Raw genomic sequence first — 21,364 nt, forward strand, 5'->3', positions numbered from 1 at the left:
TGCTAAAAACGACCATGGAGATTAAATATTTTAGAAGCTATCAAATTTCTATGATCATCATGTTGTGTTTGAGCGGCCAGGATGACCCATCAGAGAAAAAGATAGGTTAAAATGGAGTTTTGCAATAGAGAATTCTGCTAAATTAGATGTTTTGTGTTGGTTGGTTTTTCATTTTCTTTCCTTTTTCCCTAAATCTGCCCTTTACATCAAGCGTTATGCCATTTCAATATTTGAAGTTATTCCTTGGTTGTATATGCCAACTTTATGTCACCTTTCAGAGTGTTTGGCATTGAAGAAATCATGTCAGCCATCATTTTCTTGAGTTTCTCCCATCTCCCTCCACCACCAAAAAAGGAAAATTTGAAAATAAAATACAAGGGGGGGAAGAAAATGATTAAAAGATTATCAAGAGGAAATTGGGATCTGTTGGTGTCATAATCAAGAAACAGTAGGGAGAGGAGGGTATTGTGTTTACCCAACTAATTGAAACCCCACATAATGACAAACCCTACCCCAATTTGAGGAATCTTTAGCATTATCAAAGACTGACATTCATCTGCTGGGGGGTCTCAAATTTTTAACCTCTTTTTGGGAGAAGACGAAGCCATTAAAACCCTCTCCTGCCTCCACCTCCTCAGCAATCTTACAACAAAAAAGGAAACCACTTTTCAACTTGGAGCCATGCTCATAAAACCCATCTAATTTCCCTCTGTGTTGGTATTTTATAACTCTTTTTTTTTTTCAAATGAAATATTGATGTCAACTACAAAACAATGATAGAATTGAATGCATGTTTCATACCATATGAATATTATTTATTCATTATTCTGCTTATTATGTTTCCTTTTTTGATTTGTTTTCTTCTTTAGGTAGCATTGAACAGATTTTTGATATATGTATCAATTGAATGAATGAAAAAATTGAGAGCAAACTCTCAATTTATCATGGTATGAGAGCTAAACAGTTTTTTATTTAAATGAATAAGTAAACTTTTTTTTCATTGATATTTGATTTAATATGTCTCAACATTGACATTTTAGATGATCCATGTCCAACCTAAGTAGCTTTCTAAACTAACTTTTTTACCTTTTTTAAGCCTCCTCTCTATTCTCTTCCTTTTCCCCAAACTGCCCATCCTCAGAATTCTCATTTCTATATTTTGTAAACATTATATCAGCTCTCTTGTTTTCTTTAACAAATATGTTACAAGTAGGAGATTTGAACTTCTGGTATTTTCTTGTCAAGCCATCATCATTAATTTGAATTAACTGCTTAATATTGGATTAGAGTGTTGGTGTAAGCAATATATTCCTTTTCTTATTAATAAGTCATAAGGATAAGATAATATTTAGTATTCTAAACCAATCCAAACTCATATATTAAAGGATAAAAAAAAATCCCAAAACTATAAGGTGACATAAATTCCATAACAATAATGGCAATGCGCAGTGAAAAATCAAAGCTTTGTGGGGTTACAGACTCAAAGCTTTGAATTTCTGAGCATAGGGAGCTAAGCCTACTGCCTCCCAACTGCCAAACACAGCTTTGAATTTGGAAGACATGGCTGCCAGATTCTTTTTTATTTATATTATATATTAATATTAATTTCTCTCCCCACTCTCTTCTTAGCATCATCTTGCCAATAATTTAATTTGTAGATTTGCCTTTTTTTTTTCTAGTTGCTTGTATATTTTGATACATCAGCTCTTTTGACTTTATTAATTAACTAATCAACTAATCATGCTTGTAATTTCTATGAACTCAATTATGGAGGAGAATCTTTTTCTTTCTTTTTTGTCATTTTCTTTTTAATATATTATAATTAATAATAAATAACAAAGCTTCACATTATCCGATGCTATATTAAACCAATTAATTATAGACCATTGTTAATTATTTCTTTTGTAGGTGAAATACAAAGATGAAAGGTATTCTAGAATTAAAAATAATAAAGCGAATTGATTTAAAAGATTAATTTACAAAACAAAATTTTGAGGATATACCCAAAAGGCCCTCTAGTTACTTTAGCTTAGCCTAAATGAAAATTATTATCGTGAAGGAGAATTATCTTTCAGCTATTAGGCCATTGTTTTTACTGCCGTAGGCCCATATGGTGAAATGGATTTAAGATTAAATTGAATAAATATTATTTGGACAACAAAATTGATTGACAATGCACCACGTTGGAGAGTGTTGTACACATTTGGTTTGCTGACAAATTTTCACATTTCATAAATGCTCACTTATTTTTTCTTTTCATTTTGGATAAAATTTCGCTCCACAAAGTCATGAGTAGTGTTCAGTGGCTCAGTAAACATGTGTCAATTTTTTTTCTTTTTTTATTATTTTATTAGAGCTCAATATCTCGTCAAAATCTCCTCATTTTTTCTCCCCTCCATTTTTCTCTCTCTGAATGTCTCTCCATTTTTTTTAGGAATAAGAGTGATAGTCCAAATTCACAATCTTCTGAATTAACAGTTACCTCCATTTTGGCGATCTCACCTCCATTTTTTATCTCTTTGTTTTTTACTTTTCTTTTTAGTTTCTATTTCACAAAATCACAAACACCTCTTTTATTCATTTGACTTTTAATTTATTGTATCTTTTTTATCTAAATCTATTGTATTTTTTTTATTCAAATTTACTACATTTTCTTTTCCAAATTTATTGTATCTTTTTTTACTATATCTTTTCAATATCACATATTTGTATTTCAAAAAGAATATTTTTTTTCTTTTGTTACTAAAAATTTTTCTTATGCTATTCTCTTTGCAACAAACAAAATTAAGAATTTGTTTCACAATCCAAAGGTATATACAATAGAAAGTTGACATAAGGGTTACTCTTCTCATTGTCAATTGAAAAGAAAATGATCTTACAATGGTTTATAATAAACATAGACTATTTATCTCATTGCCAATTAATTTTGAAATGAAATCTCATGAATATTAATATGATATCAAAGTCCAAAACACTCAAACAAACAATCGGTCAAAAATGAGACCCGACCAATGAGCTAAAATAGCCATGATTTTAAGGAGTATGTTAAAGATCCCACATTGAAAAAAAAAAAAAGACCTTGCAATAGTTTATAATGGACATTGACTACTCTCATCGTTAATTGGTTTTGAGATAGAACTCATAAATATTAACATAGTATAAGAGTCTTTACAGGGAAGAGAGGAGACGTGAGATTTTGATGAAATATGAATTTTAATAAAATAATCAAAAGAGGCAAAAAATTGACATATGCCCACATACTATTGAGCCACATGGGGTAGAGTACAATGCTCCATTCAAAGTGAAGTTTTTTCCTTTCCTTTCAAGTAAAAATGACATTATATCGAGAATATATTTTAATTAATTAAACTATGTTAAGATAGACACATATACCCTCACTTCTTTATTAATAATATATCTTTGTTTTCATCCTCCCACAGGCAAAATATGTCCACAAAACCATACTCAAGTTTTTTTTGGAAGGTCAATAACTAAGTTTTAAAAAACTCACATGTGCATAAATAATATAGAAAGCCATGAAAGTAACAAAAATCAGTGTCTTCATAACCATCTATATGGCAAAACTTATGAAGATTTCATCTCACAATGGATCATTCATGGTTCTAACATCCAATCATTTGTGTTTCCAAAAAAAAAAAAAAAGCTCAAATAATTTAAAATGAAACAATAGTCTTGTAGGAGTGTGTAAGGTTAGCTAAGCGCCCACATTACTTCCTCCCATATTTGAAAAATATTGTCGTAAATTTTGAATTCTCTCCATCAACAAGGATAATCATTTTAAAACTTATAATAAACTAATCAAACGTTAATGGCTAATTTGAAATTATTCCCCACTAATTGGTCAGAGCAAACAAATAGCCAGCCCAATTGTATTCTCCACTAATTGGTTAAACCATAATTAACATCTAGGAACCATCATTTATCGAATTGATTATATGTAAAAGCGGAAAAAAAGGACCCATATTCTTTTGAGAACACCCTATAAAAGCCACACACACACACAAAAAAAAAAAAAAAAAATCCATTGACCCTTTTGTTTCCATGATCAGATCACATTTTCAATACATTTAAATTAAAGTATAATGGTAGGGATGTCCAATATAAATAATTAAATTTACTTTAATTCATCGATTTAGTTAAGTAACTTTAATTCATCAATTTAAACTTTTGAATTCATGGGTAGTTTATTCTATCTAAAATGAGATCCTCTATTCAAACTCCCGTGTTGTCATTTTCTCTCCATTTATATTCCTCTTTCCACATAGATCTTGTGCAATTTTTCAAACCCACAAAGGAAGGATTAAAGAAGATGCAAAATACAAATGATTAAATTTACTCTAATCCGTAAACTTAAAAGCCTTTTTAGTTCATTGGTTGATTAATGTTTACGAGTTACTAGATAGAATGGTTCAACACATTACCTAAAAGGAAATCCTTCTCATCTGTTACCTTCTACGTTTTGCAGTTATGGGGTTGAAAATTTTGAAGGTGTTTTTTTTTTCCCAAGACCTCGCTAGTTTCATGAGTGGATAAAGAGGAACGAGCTGTCAGAAAAGAATCCCACTGCCACACGGAAGGAAAACGTGAAGGATTGAAATAAGCATTTATGACCTTTGCCAAAAACTAAAAATAAAAAATGAAATGAGATACCTACATTTATCAACCTCTCTTTCTGCTTTCTACCCCTTTATTAGATTTCTGAGCAAAATATATCACCACCACCGAAATGGCACACCACAACAACAGAAAACAAGCACCTTTACCAATCACATGAATTCTTTTTCCCCCCCTCCCCCAAAAGAATTCTGCTCACCAAGAAGGAAAACAAGATTTAAATTACCCACAGGAACAGACAGGAAAGGGAAAAGAAAAGGGGCATAGATGACATGGGTGATGGAGATGGAGATTCATGAGGGAAAGTATGTTTACCTCAGAAAGCATCTACAGTTTGCTAGATATTTCCTTATCAGAGGAAGCTTGGTCCTGCAACCCTAACAAAACAAGCCAAGAATAAGCCACATTGGAAATATGAACAGCAATAAAATTTCCCAAGTTGTTTTCTTATGACGTCAGGCAACTCTTTATTGAGAAGAGGTGCAAAATGTACAGAAGTAGGTAGTCATGAAAGAGACCTGTTCATGCAGGAACCAGAATGACTACGCTTAAATGGGGTTGGATGACCTAATACGGTTTTTGTCAATTAGTGAAAATGGTGTGTCCAATGCACATGATACCAACATGAATTTCTTTATAAGAAATAATAAAACAACTCAGTGGTCCACTGATCCATAATGGGTTATCTATCTCCACAGCCAGGGGGCCTGCCCAGCATGGCAACATGGACATCTCCTTTTGATTGCCCTACATATCTTGGCTCTACCTCTGTTTCAATGCATCCTGTCATCACAGATGTTGATAAAAAGTATGAAAATCAATATCATTGATACGTTATATATGGTGCCACTATCTCCTCAGAATTATTTTGGGATCCATCTCAAGTATCAAAAAATAAGGGACTGTTAAAACTTTATTAATTTGCGGTGGTTAGCTATAAACAAACAAAGAAGATGGGGTTAGAGTCAGAGAGAACAAAAATGAACTGAGACAAAAAACTTAGAAACGGGGATTGGAGACCAACAGCTAAAAACTTGACTGCTGACTGCGACAACGGCTGAGAAAGAAAAAATGAAAGAAATACAAGAGCAGCAAAGTGTGGTTCAAAATGTCACTGGCCAAAAGCAACTAACTCATTGAGCAGCTAAGTTTCATTCTTAGCATCTATAACCACAGCCATTAGGAAACATTCACACATCGAAATACAATACAAATCGAGTTGATTGAAATTTGAAATTTGTTAAATGCCCCTCCCACCGTGATTGATGATAAGATTACCGTGACTCAGATTTCCTACAAGATAACGTCAACATTGTTCTACTATACTATGTAATATGCATGTTTCAACGTGATTCTCATATAAGAGATGAAAAACTTAGCTACACGCAAGAAAATAAGCAATTCTACATATTTGTATATATGTTTATATCAACTGGGTCAAAAGTATGTGCAAAACCTGCATATTACCGAACAGAACCAATAGAAATAAATCATATGAGAAAATAAGTGTACACTTTCTAGTACCGTACAACCATGTATTGTTCTTCTAGGAACATACTTTTTTTTTCATTCTTATATTTATTTATTTATAATAGTAGTGATTTCATAATGACGTCACTCTACATTTGACTCTGAAATAAAAATATTTTATTCTCATGATTTATAATTAAAACGGATTTTCTTAAACATTCTTATAAAAAAAATTAAATCAATAAAAACTATGCTGACAAATCAATTAACAATTGCTATCCTCGATCCATGAAGGGCAACGCCCTACTCTTTTCAAGGTTTTAGCATCAACAAACCAAATTCATATTATATGAAGTCAACCAACTTTCTCTTTTTCCATGGCCGTCTAACTTATTAAAACCTACCCAATCAGCTTTTTTCCTGACTATCATGTAAAGACAGCAACCTATCTGTGCTTTTATTGAAAAAATTAACTCCTACTGGGGTGTACCATGCAAGGATATCATAGCCACAACCAAATTATGAATTTTATTGATAAAAGTATCCAAGGTTTTCATTTCACAAATAATGCGCGTGAGCCTCAGATTATGAGATTATCACAGAACAAATTGATAAAAGAAAAATGCTTACATTATGGATGGGGAATGGTGAAAAAGACACTTCCTTTGAGTTACAGAACTTTAACCAATAGAGTAGAAAGAGAAAGGCAACACCAAAAAAGAAGCCTAAGCTAAATAGCAAGTGCAAAAAGAATATGGCAGAAGAGCGAGGATAACAGGGGGAACCTAATGAATGAATATATTATATAACGGAAAACACTCTGCTAGGCCATGAAAACGAATTAGATCAGGGGAAAAAATCAACTTTGAAGTTTAATACAATTGAGAAAGGAAAGATTAGTGTAGGAGCCGACACAAAACAATAAGTCAATGGCACCATTGGCAGAGAAATCCAGTGTACCAAACTCTTACAAAGATGTTAACTCCAAAAGGTGAAAAACATCCTACAAAAAGATAATGCAACAGCTGAAAATAAATTTTCCAAAGAGAAGAAGGCGTACAAATGGAAAATCTCAAGCCCTCAAATGGAAATAATGCTGCTTAAAACTAACACTAACCTCATAAGTACACAGAATACGCATCCTTTCTTTAGGACCCTGAGGTGCTATTTTTCAGCATTCAAGGTAAAGGAATACCTTCTTATGATTTGCATAGGGTAATTCTAACCTCCATTCTTTCTGCTTACGAGTCAACGGCCTACCCTTGCTTAAAGGATCTCGATTTTCCCTTACGTTTGCCAATTTCCAGACACAGCTCTTAGATTCCGTTTCCACGTGATCCAAAATAAAAACTCCATCATTTTCAGTGCCTCCCGGGACTACATCTTCTAAATAGGAAACTTGCATTGGCATGGCTTTAAATCTAAACAGATCATCTGGGACCTTCAGTAATCTCTCTGCACCTGGAGATGATACCTTCACAGCAGAAGAATGCTTGTTAAGGTGTTAACGTATTTCTATAATTTATGCAGCCAAAATAATGTGTACTAAGCAGTTATTTTTGTACAGGGGTAAGGTTGAACGGCAAAGTCTAACCAGCTGTTACCTCAAGAGCTAAATCATCGGGAATCTTTCCCAGTGCCCCAGTTGCACCTAATCTTTTCTTGTACTCTTGGGTATAACTTTCAAGATCCTCCAAGCTTGGACACCCAAATCTAAGGAAGAGATCAATATTCTACAAATTATAAATTTATAAATCCAAGTTAAGACCGCACACAATACTTAATTATGAAATCCAAACTGAATGCCCACCTCAGTTTATTTTCATAGTTATGCAATCATAAAAAAAAAAAAAAATAATAAAAAAAAGACTACAAATAAAAACAAACAGATTTCCAGCAGCATAACTAGAAAAGTTTCAACATTATCAAGTTAGGGACAAAAATTTATCAGACTCAGCCAAACTCATTGAGAAAAAAAAAAGCAAAAAAAATGAAATGGTTATGAAATAAAATTTAAAAGTTTGGAGACGGATGAGTTTGAGGTTTACTATATTTTTTATGTTTATTCAAGACAAGGTTTGAGTTGACTGCTGACATCTCCTACATGCAAAAAGGGCTTTAAATGTGATAGCAAATGGAATTCCCCAATACCCAGAAGGTAGAAAGGACAGCTCTTATGCAGGAAACAGGATGGACAAACAGCAGAAGAAAATTACTCGTTTGAGAGCTTGTCTAATCTGACATAGATATATCCACGGGGAGTAGTCTTAAAGGAATAGAGTTTTATGTCATCGCCAAATTGCAGCAGGACCTCATGAGCAAGAGAGAGAACATGTTCACCCCAAGGCACGCCTTGCAAAACAACACCACCACCACCCCCTCCATCACCAATCTACGTTATCAACAGTCAGCATCATCTATAATAGTAGTAGAATAAAAGCTCAGTTCAGCAGATAGAAATACCTCAGGCTCCATATCATCGTCATCTTCCCATCCATCTGTGGTTTCTCCCCCTTCATCCTTCTCATCTACAAAAAATAAGAGAGTTCATAGATTAAAGCCTCAAGCTATAGGCATGAGTTTAAAAAATCTTTAATTAGAAATTTCAATAGCCAATTTTGGCTGTTAGAGAGCAAAAAAAACCCTGACAAATGTACAGCTAGCAATGAACACTGATGTAAGTATGATAATAAGGAAAACTTTGTACACTGAAGTGTAGGAAGTCTTTCACATCTAATCTATAGTACACCATCACAGTTTTACATTCTACAAAAAATTGATAAATAACACTACAACGACAATCAGTTATCCACATTGAAAGCAACTAGTCCTTGAATAATATTGTAACTATAGAGCTTTTCAAGCATCAGAACTGCATATATATAAAAAGGAACAAAAATCTCAATGAAACTGAAACTAGATAAGGAATTCAACAATTAAAACAATTTATCATGGCTGAATTAAACCGTTCACATTCAGATATTTCACTGAACACCAAACACCATCTCGGCATAAGAAAAGCCATTAATTAATCATATTCCGAACAGAAATTTCGACAGGAACCTCAAACTAAAAGGAAACTAAACGGATGCACGGGGAAATTTATTGTAACTATAAAGCTTTTCAAGCATTAGAACTACATATAAAACAAAAGGAACAAAAATCTCAATGAAACTGAAACTAGATAACAATTCAACAATTAAAACAACTTATCATGGCAGAATTAAACCATTCACATTCAGATATTTCACTGAACACCAAACACCATCTCGGCACAAGAAAAGCCATTAATAATTCACAATCCGAAAAGAAATTTCGACGGGAACCTCAAAATAAAAGGAAACTAACGGATGCACGGAGAATAAGAAAATACATCCATACATTGGAGTGGAATTTGTTCTCTCACTTCATCTTCAAAGTGTTTAGTGGAATTGGTACTGAATAACCGTAGGATTGCGGTGGGAGAAAGTGCAAATGCATGCTGGCGATGGAAATCAACATGACGAGATGAAGAAGAGCAAGAACTTCGAAAAGACCTTGACTCGGCGCAAAAAGCTGCAGAAGACGGCCTTTCGACGGAGGAAATTGAAGAGGAAGTGGCTCGCAACCGAGCGCGATGTAGGAACGTATGAGCAATCCTATTACCACTCATTCTCATTGTCTTTTCCTCCTCGATTCTCCGATGGATGCTCGCGGAAATGAACGCTTCAAAGAAAACTTCAGAGTACAGACGCCGCTCGAATCCTTTTTGGGCTTTCGCGGGGTTTTTCCTTCCTGCCAAAATTACAACCCTCACCCGCACCTAAGAATATTTTAGTACAGAAAATTGCACTCGTCATTCTATGCGTGTAATCTCAAACTTCAGGTTCTAATTTTACGGAAATATAATAAAATGTTTTAGTGTAGATAGATATTGCGGCAAAAATTATAAAAGAAAAAATTTGTAACAAATATTTAAATTAATAAATAAATATATCACACTTCTAAAAATGTTAAAAAATTATTAATATCCCCATTATGTCTATATTAGATATATTATATTGATATATTTTATATTTTGTTGATTGTTTGTGATACTATGAAAATGTTGTTTTACTTCTCAGGTCAATGTTGAACTAATGAACATATACAAATAAATACTATACTCCCTTTCAAAATTGTCAAGGTAAATTGTTTGAATAATATGTAGAATTGGAAGTTTGAATATCCAATCTTTTGATCTAAGATGTATATCTTAATCCGTTGAGCTACGTTCAAATTGACAATATATTTCTACTAGGTAAATGTCATTATTTTAAAAAAAAAAATTGCACATTTAACCTTTTCTTTTTTTCTCCTTATCAGGTAGAAAAGATATTTGTAGAATTGTGAATGTTATATTCAAAGTATCCATAAATGTCTAATGTAACACATGTTCTATGGAAAGAACAAAAGAAATAAAAATAAAAGAAAAAAGAAAGGGTAGACTCACAGAGAAAAAATGTGAAATTTACGAAATTAATGTTGGGAGTGATGATCCAATATCAATGCTTCATCTTATATTCTTCTTTCATTTACAAATTACAGATGTGGTTCAAAAAAAAAAAGTTTACAAGTTACAGATGTGTATGAGATTCTCACTCTAATCTTGCTTGTTAAACGATTTATAAAATGACTACCTTTTACTCAATTTATAAAAAGAAAATCTAATACCTTTTACTCAATTTATGAAAAGAAAATCTAATGTACATTGAATAATACTTGACATCAACTGTACGGACCAAAACGAACATAGCTCAACAATAATGGATATATACTTCTAACTAAGAGGCTGTGATTTTGAATTCCCTCTCACATGGTGTGTTAAAAAAACATATAATATATATAAATACAACTGTCCGCATACCATCTTGATTATAATTTTTTTCTTTTTCCTCAAAAGAGAAGAAAAAAAAAAGATAATAATTTTATTCCTTGCTAGTTATTAAGAATTTAAGAACAAAACTGATTAATAAAACTCCAATTACCAAATTAACCCTTGCAAACTGCTCTCCATCCGTGCACGTCCTGCTCATTAAAGTAATTTCTTCAATCCTAAGCTTAAATTAGCTTCCAACCTTATATTCGGGGATATATATTTTAATTTGTTGAGATGACCGTTTAAACTTATTGATGAAGAAACTGCTTCACTTACGGTCACTGCGAGGATGACATTGATCATACAGATGAGATAATGGCAGGTCAAAGACAATTTTCCAGTCAGTATATACCCATAAATTGTGCAAAACAGGGTAACCAACCAAAAAACTGCAGTAGTAATTTTTATAAGAATAAACAAAATGACAACACAAGAAAGCATAATCACTCGACTATTTTCATGCAAATGCATATCAAAAACAGAGAGTTTGAATACATTTTGAAGGATGCAAAAGATAAAAACTAACTTTCGCTTCCTGGAGCCAAGTTGGAGTGGGAGGAAAGCAAACAATAACAAAAGCGCAGGAGAGCAGAATGGCATCACCCTTTATCTACAATCGGAGGATAGTTCTAAGTGTATCGCAAAGATTTTGAATGGTTTGTTGTTCTTGTGTCGCCTGCAACTCCTGGAGCGGCATATCTTCGTAACACCTGCAAGAAATCGTCCACTCTAAAATTAAAGACAGGCAAGTGGAATGTGGAGACACCAGAAGGAGCTTATTTCATATCTAACCTCCCCAGGGAAGAAAAGAAATCAGTTGAAACTTCAGGGGTAATGCATCTAAGAAAGGTCAGATGCATGCCAAAGGCTTAGCAGGAACCGAAATAGAAACAAAAATGACGTCTTTTACTTCAACCATTTATTATAGAAAGAGATATGCCGACAACCATGAGTTTTTTGGAGAAGAAACGACCATAAGATAAAATGCAAATATGTGTACAAATGGGTACTGAGGTCAAAGAACTGACCCTTACACACACAGAGCAATGGAGAGGGCCGGTGTTTGAGCAGGATATTTGTGTGTGGTTCAATTATTAGGAGACTAACTAATACTGGTAGTGCTTGTAAAATAGAAAAATAAATAAGATGACTTACATTCTGTGGTAAGCTAAAGCCTGGGCAAGGTTCAACAGTGTGGGACTTGAAGTAAGTCTTTGATAAACACTGGGAGGAAGGGGCATCTGCAGTGCAAAAACATGAAAAAAACAGATGTTTTAGTGGTTCAGAAGAGACCAATACGGAATCAGAGAAGTCATGGAAGGAGAGATGCAAGTAGAGAGAAACCTCATTTTGTCCCCTACGACCCTTTCTTGATTGTCCATCGCCAGTGAAAAGTTCCTGAATTGTCTCCACCTCTACAGTTCCCCTATTATATTGTTGCTGCATGCCTCCAAGGACATTGTCCGATAACAAAGCAATAGGGGATATATCAGTAGCCCTCAAGAACGGAATGGGTACGGTATTACCCGCTGCATAAATGGACCAAAGCTGCAAAGGAAAAATGTCCATCAAATCAATCTTCGATAAGAATAATCCTAAGAAATGCTCTTGTGAATAAGAAAAACACTAAACCATTAAAATATAATCAGGAGCTATGGCATATAAGAATGTTGCTCAAGGCTCGTGAGCATGTTTCCCAAGAACAGCTATTCAAGGTACCATGGGTTGTAGTGGAACAATATCAGCCCAAGGCCAAAGGAATCCGAAAAGTTTCTCCAATTGTCACTGATCAAACAAGAATTATAATTGGCCAAAAGAACTAAAAGATTGAATTGGGCTCTAAATGGTGACTTTGGAATGTAAAATCTCCCACTTCTTTGCTTCTCTAGAGCTATCGCCTTGAAACTCGTAAATCAAAGGGGAATATAAGAAACAATCATATAAAGAAAACACACTCCAAATTTAAAGTTACCTTGTCCTGCAGAGCAAAAGATTTCCGGCTGACAGTTTCACTCTTCAATGTGCTATGAATATCCAAAAATGACGGTGAAGATGCATGCATGGTGGGATCCGATTTTCCATCAAGAATATTACTTACAATACCTCCCGTATGATCCACACTACAGAAGGTTTACAAAGATTAGATTTCAAATGATACGGATACAAAAGATTGTGTAATTATGAGATAAAAAATGACTGTATGTATTGTTGCTCATTAGGTAATACCATTATCATAGGGAGTGAAGTCAATTATTCTAAAAACAAAGAACTAAAATACAACATATCAGCAAGACTAGAGGAAGGTACCTAGAGCCAACAAATTTGACTCCACCAACGGATAAGTTCTCGTCACGTATAGAAGTAGTTGGTGGTTCAGCATTGCCAATATTCAGTTGGGAAACCACCTTATCATTCTCGTCTCCATCATGGACTATTACAGTGCCAAAAGTACCTACTCGATAAATATGCATGTAGTAGATGAGTGAAGGTTAAAGAACTATAAAAAAAATGCTAAATTCTTGCTAATCCCAAATGTTTAAGATGTTAGGATAATTTTAATTATTTAAAGCAACATTTAACAACTTTTCTAACAAGTAGGCACGTACCTAACTTTGGTCAGAATTGTCCAATACTTATCTTGAAATCAAGTAAAAAAAGCAAATATAAATTCTCAAAATCTCTCTTTGATATCATATGAAATAATTTTTAAAAATCAAAGGATGTAAGTAGACATCAATTTACTGTTTTAAAATATTTTTTTTATAAGAATTTTACTGTTTTAAAATATTTCTTAATAGATCTCAATCAGATTGAAACTTGAGTGGAGAAACAGGGTATAAACCTTGAGTTGCAAGGAAGCAAACAACATGAAACAAATTTTCACAAGCAGAAGCAGAACTATCAGATTAAAAGCGCAGTACGGCAAAAAAGTGTAAAATACAACCCAACATTTGGAGAAAGATCAATTGACCCAACATAATAGATTGTTTCGTGATCTTGTTACAGAATGTTTAAAAAGATAAAAATAGAAGAACTGAAATGATAACCACATTCACCTATTATCTGAAAATACCACCTAAAGAAGCTTCAGGTGCAATCCCTAAACTGAATTAGCACAAATTCATATGCACCAATTTATTAGTACAAGTTCGCAGAAATTATTGGCACATGCATAAAAACATCTATTTTCAGAATCTAGTTTCCATAGCAAGCCATCAACTTTGCATTAATTGAAAGCTTTATCTATAAGAAAATAGTTCATTAAAGTATGAAAATACAGAAGGAAGGAGAGAAAAGCCTCAGGCCGGGCGGGCTAAGGATGTTACAAAAAATCATTAATGGAAAGCTTATGTAAGTCCAAATGAGCCTCTGAACTCATAAAATAACAATACCACAGTTCCACACCGCTAAAAATTTCAATTATTGGAAAAATAATAGTAATCCCATTGACTTTATCAAAGCACATGCCATAATAAAATGCATACCTTCCGCTACAAGTCCCACACCTGAGAGCTCTTGCTTCCTCAAAGTGCCACCAGCTGGAATTTCGTTTCCCACCGGTATTCCAATATTCTGAGGCTTTGAAGGAACAGTATCGCCATAATCTTGATTCAACTTTGCAGCTACTATTGTCTGTTTCAAATAAAGGCATTATAGAAAGAGTGAATTCTCGATCACCTATTACACATGCACATGTAGCAAGCAAGAGCTCAGAAAGGAGGAGAAAGAATAGCTGCAGTGGAGTTTAAGCCCTTACACCATCTCCTGATGCATCTGGAGCAATAGTATGTGCTTGCTGAGCCATTAAAGTCCTGATTTTCCTAGCCTTTTCAATCTTGGGCAACATTGCTGATGCCCCGCATCTGCATTTCTCAATGAATTTGTGCTGTGCATGGAAAGCAAAAATTAGTTATCGAAGTGAGATAAAATACAAGAAAATTTAACTAGACATTTCAACTAATTACACAAAACCTATTGGATATAAGAAAAATATTCCATGCAACATGGACAATAACAATTTTAATCCAATTTTTTTAAACAAGAAAGTATGAGAATTTTGAAGATTGAACTCCTGGAACTTGGACAAGAAAGACCACAATTTGCTTTTCCGAAGACCTGGCAATGACAGGGAGACTAATGAATTAATCAATATTAGCTCATGAAACTACCCCTATTATAAATACTTATGTACGAGGAAGGACAAGAAGGGAAACTCACTCACCCATGGTTAGTTAGGAAGCCTTTTGTACGTTGTCAGTTTATATGGGGAGGGGATTTAGCTAGGAAATGTATCTTTTGTCTTTTGTTGGGAAGACTTGGACTTGGAGAAGGAAAACTCCCAGCCCTCTCTAACGGCTGGGCACCTTTTTGTTTGCCTTAGGGCTTTCTTCTATCATTTCGAATATCAAAGAGTAAGGGAGACACCTTACAGAAACATGTCCAGATTTATTTGGCACACAAAATTGACATGCATTACCTTCAACATCTCAGAAGCAGCAGGTCGTGAACGGGGATCCTTTGTCAGACATTTTGCAACAAAATCATGGAACACCAAGGACCTAAAAGGAAGATACACCACAAGTTATAAAACACTGACATAGTCACATCACATAACACAGAGCTTAAAATGAGAAAGCCAACAAACTTTGCTTATGATACTAGAGATCCATGCAGCACAGTAATCTACAACACTTCAAAATTCAGTACGCCTTTGCAAAAAAAAAAAGAAGTAGACAACCAAGTTTACACATGAAAAAATTAACATGTCATCCCTAAATTAATCGCCATGATGGAATAAGTGATTCAAATCAAGCTGTGAACTCCTTCGGATATGAGACTTGGCAAGTACAATTTTTTTTAAAATGAGAAACAAAACTAAAATTGATCAAATGGAAGTAATTCATAACCATAAATTTGTTGATGTGGATTTTGGTTCTTACAATTAACACACTTCAAATATTTATATTGTATCGGTTAGGACACAAACGTATCTAAAAATGAAAGGAGGATAAGATAAGAGAACCACCTCAAGCTCAAAAACCAAAACATTTTAAATATTGCGTAAATAATATATACTTGGAGTAAGTTACCAAAAATGATATATAATGTAATTAAGAATAAATAAATGACTCAAGTAGATGATAACAATCACGTTTCAGTTCCCAAGAATTTATGCTGAAGCACAGATGATGGAAAAGAATTAAATTGAACCATTTTTCTTTGTCTTCAAGCATTGGAGCTGGCTCAATAGATATCATGAATAAAACCTGTTACATAAGAGAAATGCATAAAATCCTCATCAAAAATCAATCTGACATAACCTTAAATAAACTCAAAGGAACAAAATCAATTCCAAAAGTTAAGGCCCCAATTGATAAAGATTTCATTTTTAGTTTTCTATTTTTAAAAACTATTCTTGTTTCCTCACAATTTCTTTTATCCATGTTTTGCCTTCTTTGAGAACACTTTGAATTTTTAGCCAAAATTCTAAAACAAAAAAAATTGTTCTTGAAAATTTCTCTCTTTTAGTTTTTAAATTTTAGCTAATTTGAAGTGTTTTTTAAAAGTGGTAAAAAAATGGTTAATTAAGAAGTTTATTTATTGGAAAAAAAAACATTATAATTATCAAATGGGCAATATGAATTCAAGCAGAAAGAATATTGATTTCATATGTGGTTCATTACAAACAGAAAACCTGGTTACCCAAAGATGAAACAGCACTATTCGATAAGAGCAAGACTTCAAAGTTTGGATTTCTCACGCAAAGAAAGGAGAAATTTCATTTATGGAGTTTCAAATGCTTCAAAATTTTAAACTAACCCTCATTGGATGCACTGCTGATCTTGGAGGAAGGCCCTGCAATCAGTTACAATATTATTGCTAGATATCAAAAATTATCACCAAGATACTTAAAACCCCAAATAAATTGGAACGTCATCAGCAGAAAAGCGTTATTCGAGTGATATTAGGAAAATTCTAGAGCTGGTTTCATGAGGTCAGATTTTTACCTCAGCCATTTCAATAGCAGAAACACCAAGAGCCCACACATCCACCTGAAAATAAAACAAAATAATTGCAAACAGAATTACTCTGGCTGCAACCCAGAAACTGCAAACGTCACATAAAAAAGAAAGCATATAATACAGTAACAAAACATTCCCTAGTCACTTAATCGTTAACTATGATTAAATTTTAGATGCTTCTTTAACAGAGACCTTCTATTAAAGGAAATAAAAATCGACTAATTTTTAGTAGGTAAGGTCAGTGAGGATCTGCACAACACCACTGACATTTCAATGCCATTTTTCTTTTCAATTCTTCAGTACCTCAAAAGTAAATTGTGCTACAAAGTATTACACCTTACGGAATAGTCAATTTGCTATATATATCTCATTAAATATCATCAGTGCTTTAATATGCATATATCAGGAATGTCTGAGACTATAACAAGTTCACTCGTACTTCATATTATTAGACTTCCTATCGAAGTTTCTTCAAATCTCCATTCTCAAGTTGGTTTAGACTTCATGAAGATTATTGTTGTGACACCCATATCCTAATCAACATCGTGCTATTCCTGTCTAAAACTTCATATACAGCACAGAAAAAAATATAGCAAGCCCTGAATCAATGACAAAAATGCATACATAAAATTGCAAGTTTATAATAGAAAACTGAAACTTCCAATACTTATAATAATTATTAAATCAAATCCAAACATGTTGTGCTGCATGCTAATTATTTTCGCAACATCAGTTCTAGAAGGCAGACGTAACATACCAAACTAGTACAAAGTTAGAACCAAAAATATAAAACCTCTTTCTCAAATCATTCATAATTTATTTTTCACAGGAGAGATATACTAATAAGATACAAATATTAATCTTTATTTGAATACCTTCCCATCATATCGACTTTCCTGAATAACCTCCGGAGCCATCCAATGTGGAGTACCGATGAACTGGAAAAATGTATATGAGATCACAAGAAATGAAGACTAAATATAAAGATTTACCATTTCTAAAATCTCCCAATTTAGAATAAAAGCCATGATGCCTGCATTGAGGTACTCATTCCTCACTAGGCTTGAGTTTTAATACATTGGCAGAAACACAAGTGGCATAGTAGTTATACAAAAATCAGGATAGAACACACAACAAGGAGAGGCAAGCCATCTAATTACAGCCTATGAGACCGTTATTCCATTAGCAAGTTTTGAACATCAAGTATGTTATTTTTACTCGTTATGTAAGAAGTTAACGTACTGTATTGCGCTTTGACATGGTCCTAGTAAGCTGTGCTGCAACTCCAAAGTCTCCTGCACGCATTTTTTTAACACAATTGTAGCTCATTGATGTCAGTTGGTTATAAAAGAAAAAAATGGAAGCAAAGAATGAAAATGATTTGTTTGCCTACCAAATTCTAACTGCAACAATAGGACGTCGGTTTAATCCGCTATACCATAAAAGGAATGTAAACTTAACTTCTCTAAAAACCAGAAGGGTAGTGTACTCACCCAACTTGACATCACCTTGCTCGGTTAACAATATATTACCGCCCTTGATATCTCTATGAACTTTGAATATTGTGTGAAGATAAGTAAGGCCCTACAATAAATTTAATCTGTAAGGCCAACTATGCATAAGAGAAAAGAAAAGAATTTAAAGAAAAATGTATGATTGACAAGAAATTTAGTTTCATTGTTTATTGCATCAGAAGGATTTTCTCCAAGTGAGCTACATTTGAGAAAGCGAAGCAAGTATTTTCTTTATGCAAACACAAGCAGAAAGATACCAGTACTGCAGTCCAATTACTAAGAGACGACATTTTTCTGCAAGGAGAATGTTTGAAGGCAGCTTACTGGTTGAAAATCTTACCTTCAATGCCTCCCTGCAGATATATGCTATTTGATATTCCTCTAAAGGTTCCTCAGTAACGTTCATCAAGTCAGCAACACTGCCACCCCCACAGTACTCCATTACTATCTGCCAATAAATAAATACTTATAAATCTGAAAAGATAACAGAAAGATACAGATTACAGAGAATTATAAGCACTTTGAAAATTTAATTTATACTCAATCTAACTCATGGAAATGGTTACATAAGATTTTAACGTCAACTAATTTGTTCTACCCAGAGATACTCCTCTCCTTGATAGCTCCCAAGATAGCGGACAACATTTGGATGGCTGCATTGCTGCAACATCTCAATTTCACCACGAATTTCTTCATATCCTTCCTCCTACAAAGGAACTCAAAGTCGATTTCCACAAGAAAAATTCAAAGAATAATGACCACACTAAAGAGAGCAAAATTAGAAACCATACCCCTTCAGACAAAGATATGACCTTGATAGCAACCAGCTCAGAGGTTTTAATATCCCTGGCTTTATATACAGCCCCATAAGATCCCTTTCCTGCAAAAGAGTCAACATGAGCCTGCGATCTCCAGCATCACCGAAATTAACAACCGACGTGATTTTGCATTTGAAAGCACAAGAAATCTTCATGAAATAAAAAAACTTAATAATTAAAACCCACCTCCATTCACATTATAAGAATGCATCTCATAGACAACAAATTTCATATTTAACATGTATGCAAACAGCTTACCAAGTTCGTTGAGCAATTCATACTTAGAATTTGGATCTTCCCTGGTAATGCTTTCAGGAATCGAACTCGAGGATACCTCCTTACTCCGCAGCCGGCCACCGCCCTCCTCACTCCTCGGCGATCCATTCCCCTTCCTCGGCTTCCCAAACCCTAACTCTCCCATTCCTTGCATACTCGCCACCGCTCTTCCCATCGTGGACCCCTCAAGTCCTCCGCCCCCATCTCTGGTATCAATACGACTACCAACGGTCCTTCGAACAACAGTCCCACTAATAGATTCTCTGTTCCGCGACCTCGCCGTGGGCCTCACCACAAACGTCGAATATCCATCACCATCACCTTCCTCGCTCTCGTCGCCTTGTTCACTAACACCATCACCACCTGCTCTCTTCCCAGGGCTCCCCGGCTGAAAATTCACGAACGGTAACTGCGAGGCTCGAGGCCTCGTTGAAACCGAAGACGACGCAGAGCGGTCTCGAGGACGATTTCTATCCGTCTTAACGATCATAGTACCAAAGTCTTCAGTATCATCATCAAAATCAAAAGCACTGTCGTCCTCGTAGTCAATTGGGGCTCCGCCACCGAAATCCTTAGGAAGACGTTTAAGGAGAGGAGGGAGAGAGGAATCGTCATCCTCCTCGTCCTCCCGGCCCTTATCAACGTCCTTGTATACTATTGTAGCGTATAGGTCTTGGTCTTTGGCCGGCGGCCTCCGTCGCTGCTGAAGGTTCCGATCGTCGGGATTCTTGTCGGAGTCGGAATCAGAATTGGAATGGATGACAACTGTGGAATAGAGCCCAGATTTGGTGGTGGTTCTGCGACTGCGGTAGGAGGCGTGATCCATGGGTGAGTAATTGACAGAGTGGAAGCTAGAAGGCCATAATCTGCAACTGAAAGTCTGAAACTTCCAGCTGGTTCTGGTTCTTCTCGGTTCGTTCTTGCCAACTTTTCACAAGTTTTGGAGCGAAGCGGAAGCGGAAGCCGGAAGGCGCCATCGAGCCGGTGAACACAACATCAACAATCAACCGGCAAAGTTTGGGATGAAATAAATGGGCTCGTCAGACTCCGAGCCCACCGTAAGACTTTCAATGGGCTGCCACTGCTTCACATGCTGAACAAACCCAATATGTAAGACTTTGATTTAGCAAATATATTCAATGATGATACCGTAAATATATCTAGTTTGGTCCTAACCACGTGTTTTTGGAAATTCAAGTTGACACCAATTCAATATGTTATCATTTTATTTTAGTTCAGATAATAATATTTGCAATCATATTTAAATTAAAGGTTAAAACTTGTCTGTTATCAAAAAAAAAAAAAATGGTTAAAATTTGTTGGGGAAGGCATAGTAAATTGTTCCAATTGTAATAATATTTTAGAAAGAAACTAAATTTAATTTTGTTTATTTGCATGAGAATTAGAAGCCAATGTAGGAGTGGGATAAATGTTTTGTTTTTATATTTATTTAAATCTTTAGCAACCAATATATATATGATTTTCCTTTTGAATACTTTTTAAATGTTCTTTTTTTTATTTATAATCGGGAGTGGGAGCATCAAGAATTTTTGTATTAAACTCAATGGAAGATTCGAACTTGAGACCTTTTAACCAGTATGATCAAGAGATCTCAAATTCCTACCCATCAAGCTATCCTTTTGGAATTGGGAACAGCCTCTTAATCCAAAATTAATTCACAAAAACAATATATAATAAACTCAATCTTTCCACCAAGTCCAACGAGTTAAA

The 21,364-nt window shown here is 34.4% G+C and overlaps 2 protein-coding genes across 5 annotated transcripts; both read right to left on the reverse strand.

Annotated features, from left to right (window-relative positions):
- Positions 1–4,331: 4,331 nt before the first annotated feature.
- Positions 4,332–11,296, reverse strand: LOC111017562 (uncharacterized). Of its 4 annotated transcripts, none has more exons than XM_088117622.1 (8): positions 9,487–9,907; positions 8,569–8,633; positions 8,322–8,497; positions 7,710–7,818; positions 7,223–7,579; positions 4,951–5,418; positions 4,676–4,826; positions 4,332–4,584 (listed from the first exon to the last, which is right to left on the reverse strand). In XM_088117622.1, exons 1-5 carry the CDS (start codon positions 9,761–9,763, stop codon positions 7,277–7,279), a joined length of 930 nt encoding a protein of 309 aa, XP_087973748.1. In that variant the 5' UTR covers positions 9,764–9,907; the 3' UTR covers positions 4,332–4,584; positions 4,676–4,826; positions 4,951–5,418; positions 7,223–7,276. The 4 variants fall into 4 exon arrangements, with proteins under 4 accessions (XP_087973748.1, XP_087973749.1, XP_087973750.1 ...); XM_088117623.1 differs by having other exon boundaries at positions 4,951–7,108; XM_088117624.1 differs by having other exon boundaries at positions 4,951–5,012; positions 5,154–7,579.
- Positions 11,297–11,436: 140 nt separating this feature from the next.
- On the reverse strand, positions 11,437–20,645 carry SIK1 (Protein kinase superfamily protein). The gene is made up of 18 exons (XM_022293354.2): positions 19,616–20,645; positions 19,331–19,419; positions 19,138–19,245; positions 18,880–18,987; positions 18,519–18,609; positions 18,268–18,320; positions 17,901–17,963; positions 17,011–17,055; positions 16,823–16,858; positions 16,214–16,269; positions 15,480–15,561; positions 14,760–14,888; positions 14,488–14,635; positions 13,310–13,454; positions 12,975–13,122; positions 12,347–12,550; positions 12,158–12,243; positions 11,437–11,712 (listed from the first exon to the last, which is right to left on the reverse strand). The coding sequence occupies exons 1-18, from the start codon at positions 20,457–20,459 to the stop codon at positions 11,613–11,615; spliced, it is 2,535 nt and encodes an 844-aa protein (XP_022149046.2). The 5' UTR covers positions 20,460–20,645; the 3' UTR covers positions 11,437–11,612.
- Positions 20,646–21,364: the final 719 nt, after the last annotated feature.

This window comes from Momordica charantia (assembly GCF_013281855.1).
Source record: "Momordica charantia cultivar OHB3-1 chromosome 9 unlocalized genomic scaffold, Mcharantia_2.0 BLBB01000009.1, whole genome shotgun sequence".
NCBI classification, from domain to species: Eukaryota; Viridiplantae; Streptophyta; class Magnoliopsida; order Cucurbitales; family Cucurbitaceae; genus Momordica; species Momordica charantia.

Coding starts and splice junctions, on each gene's coding strand:
- LOC111017562 (XM_088117622.1), bottom strand. CDS start 9,763: ATGAGAATGAGTGGTAATAGGATTGCTCATACGTTCCTACATCGCGCT. Junction 8,634..9,486: donor AGAACAAATTCCACTCCAAT/GTATGGATGTAT, acceptor TATTTTTTGTAG/ATGAGAAGGATGAAGGGGGA. Junction 8,498..8,568: donor ACGATGATATGGAGCCTGAG/GTATTTCTATCT, acceptor TTGATAACGTAG/ATTGGTGATGGAGGGGGTGG.
- SIK1 (XM_022293354.2), bottom strand. CDS start 20,459: ATGGATCACGCCTCCTACCGCAGTCGCAGAACCACCACCAAATCTGGG. Junction 19,420..19,615: donor TGAATTGCTCAACGAACTTG/GTAAGCTGTTTG, acceptor ACTCTTTTGCAG/GAAAGGGATCTTATGGGGCT. Junction 18,321..18,518: donor GCAAGGTGATGTCAAGTTGG/GTGAGTACACTA, acceptor AAATGCGTGCAG/GAGACTTTGGAGTTGCAGCA.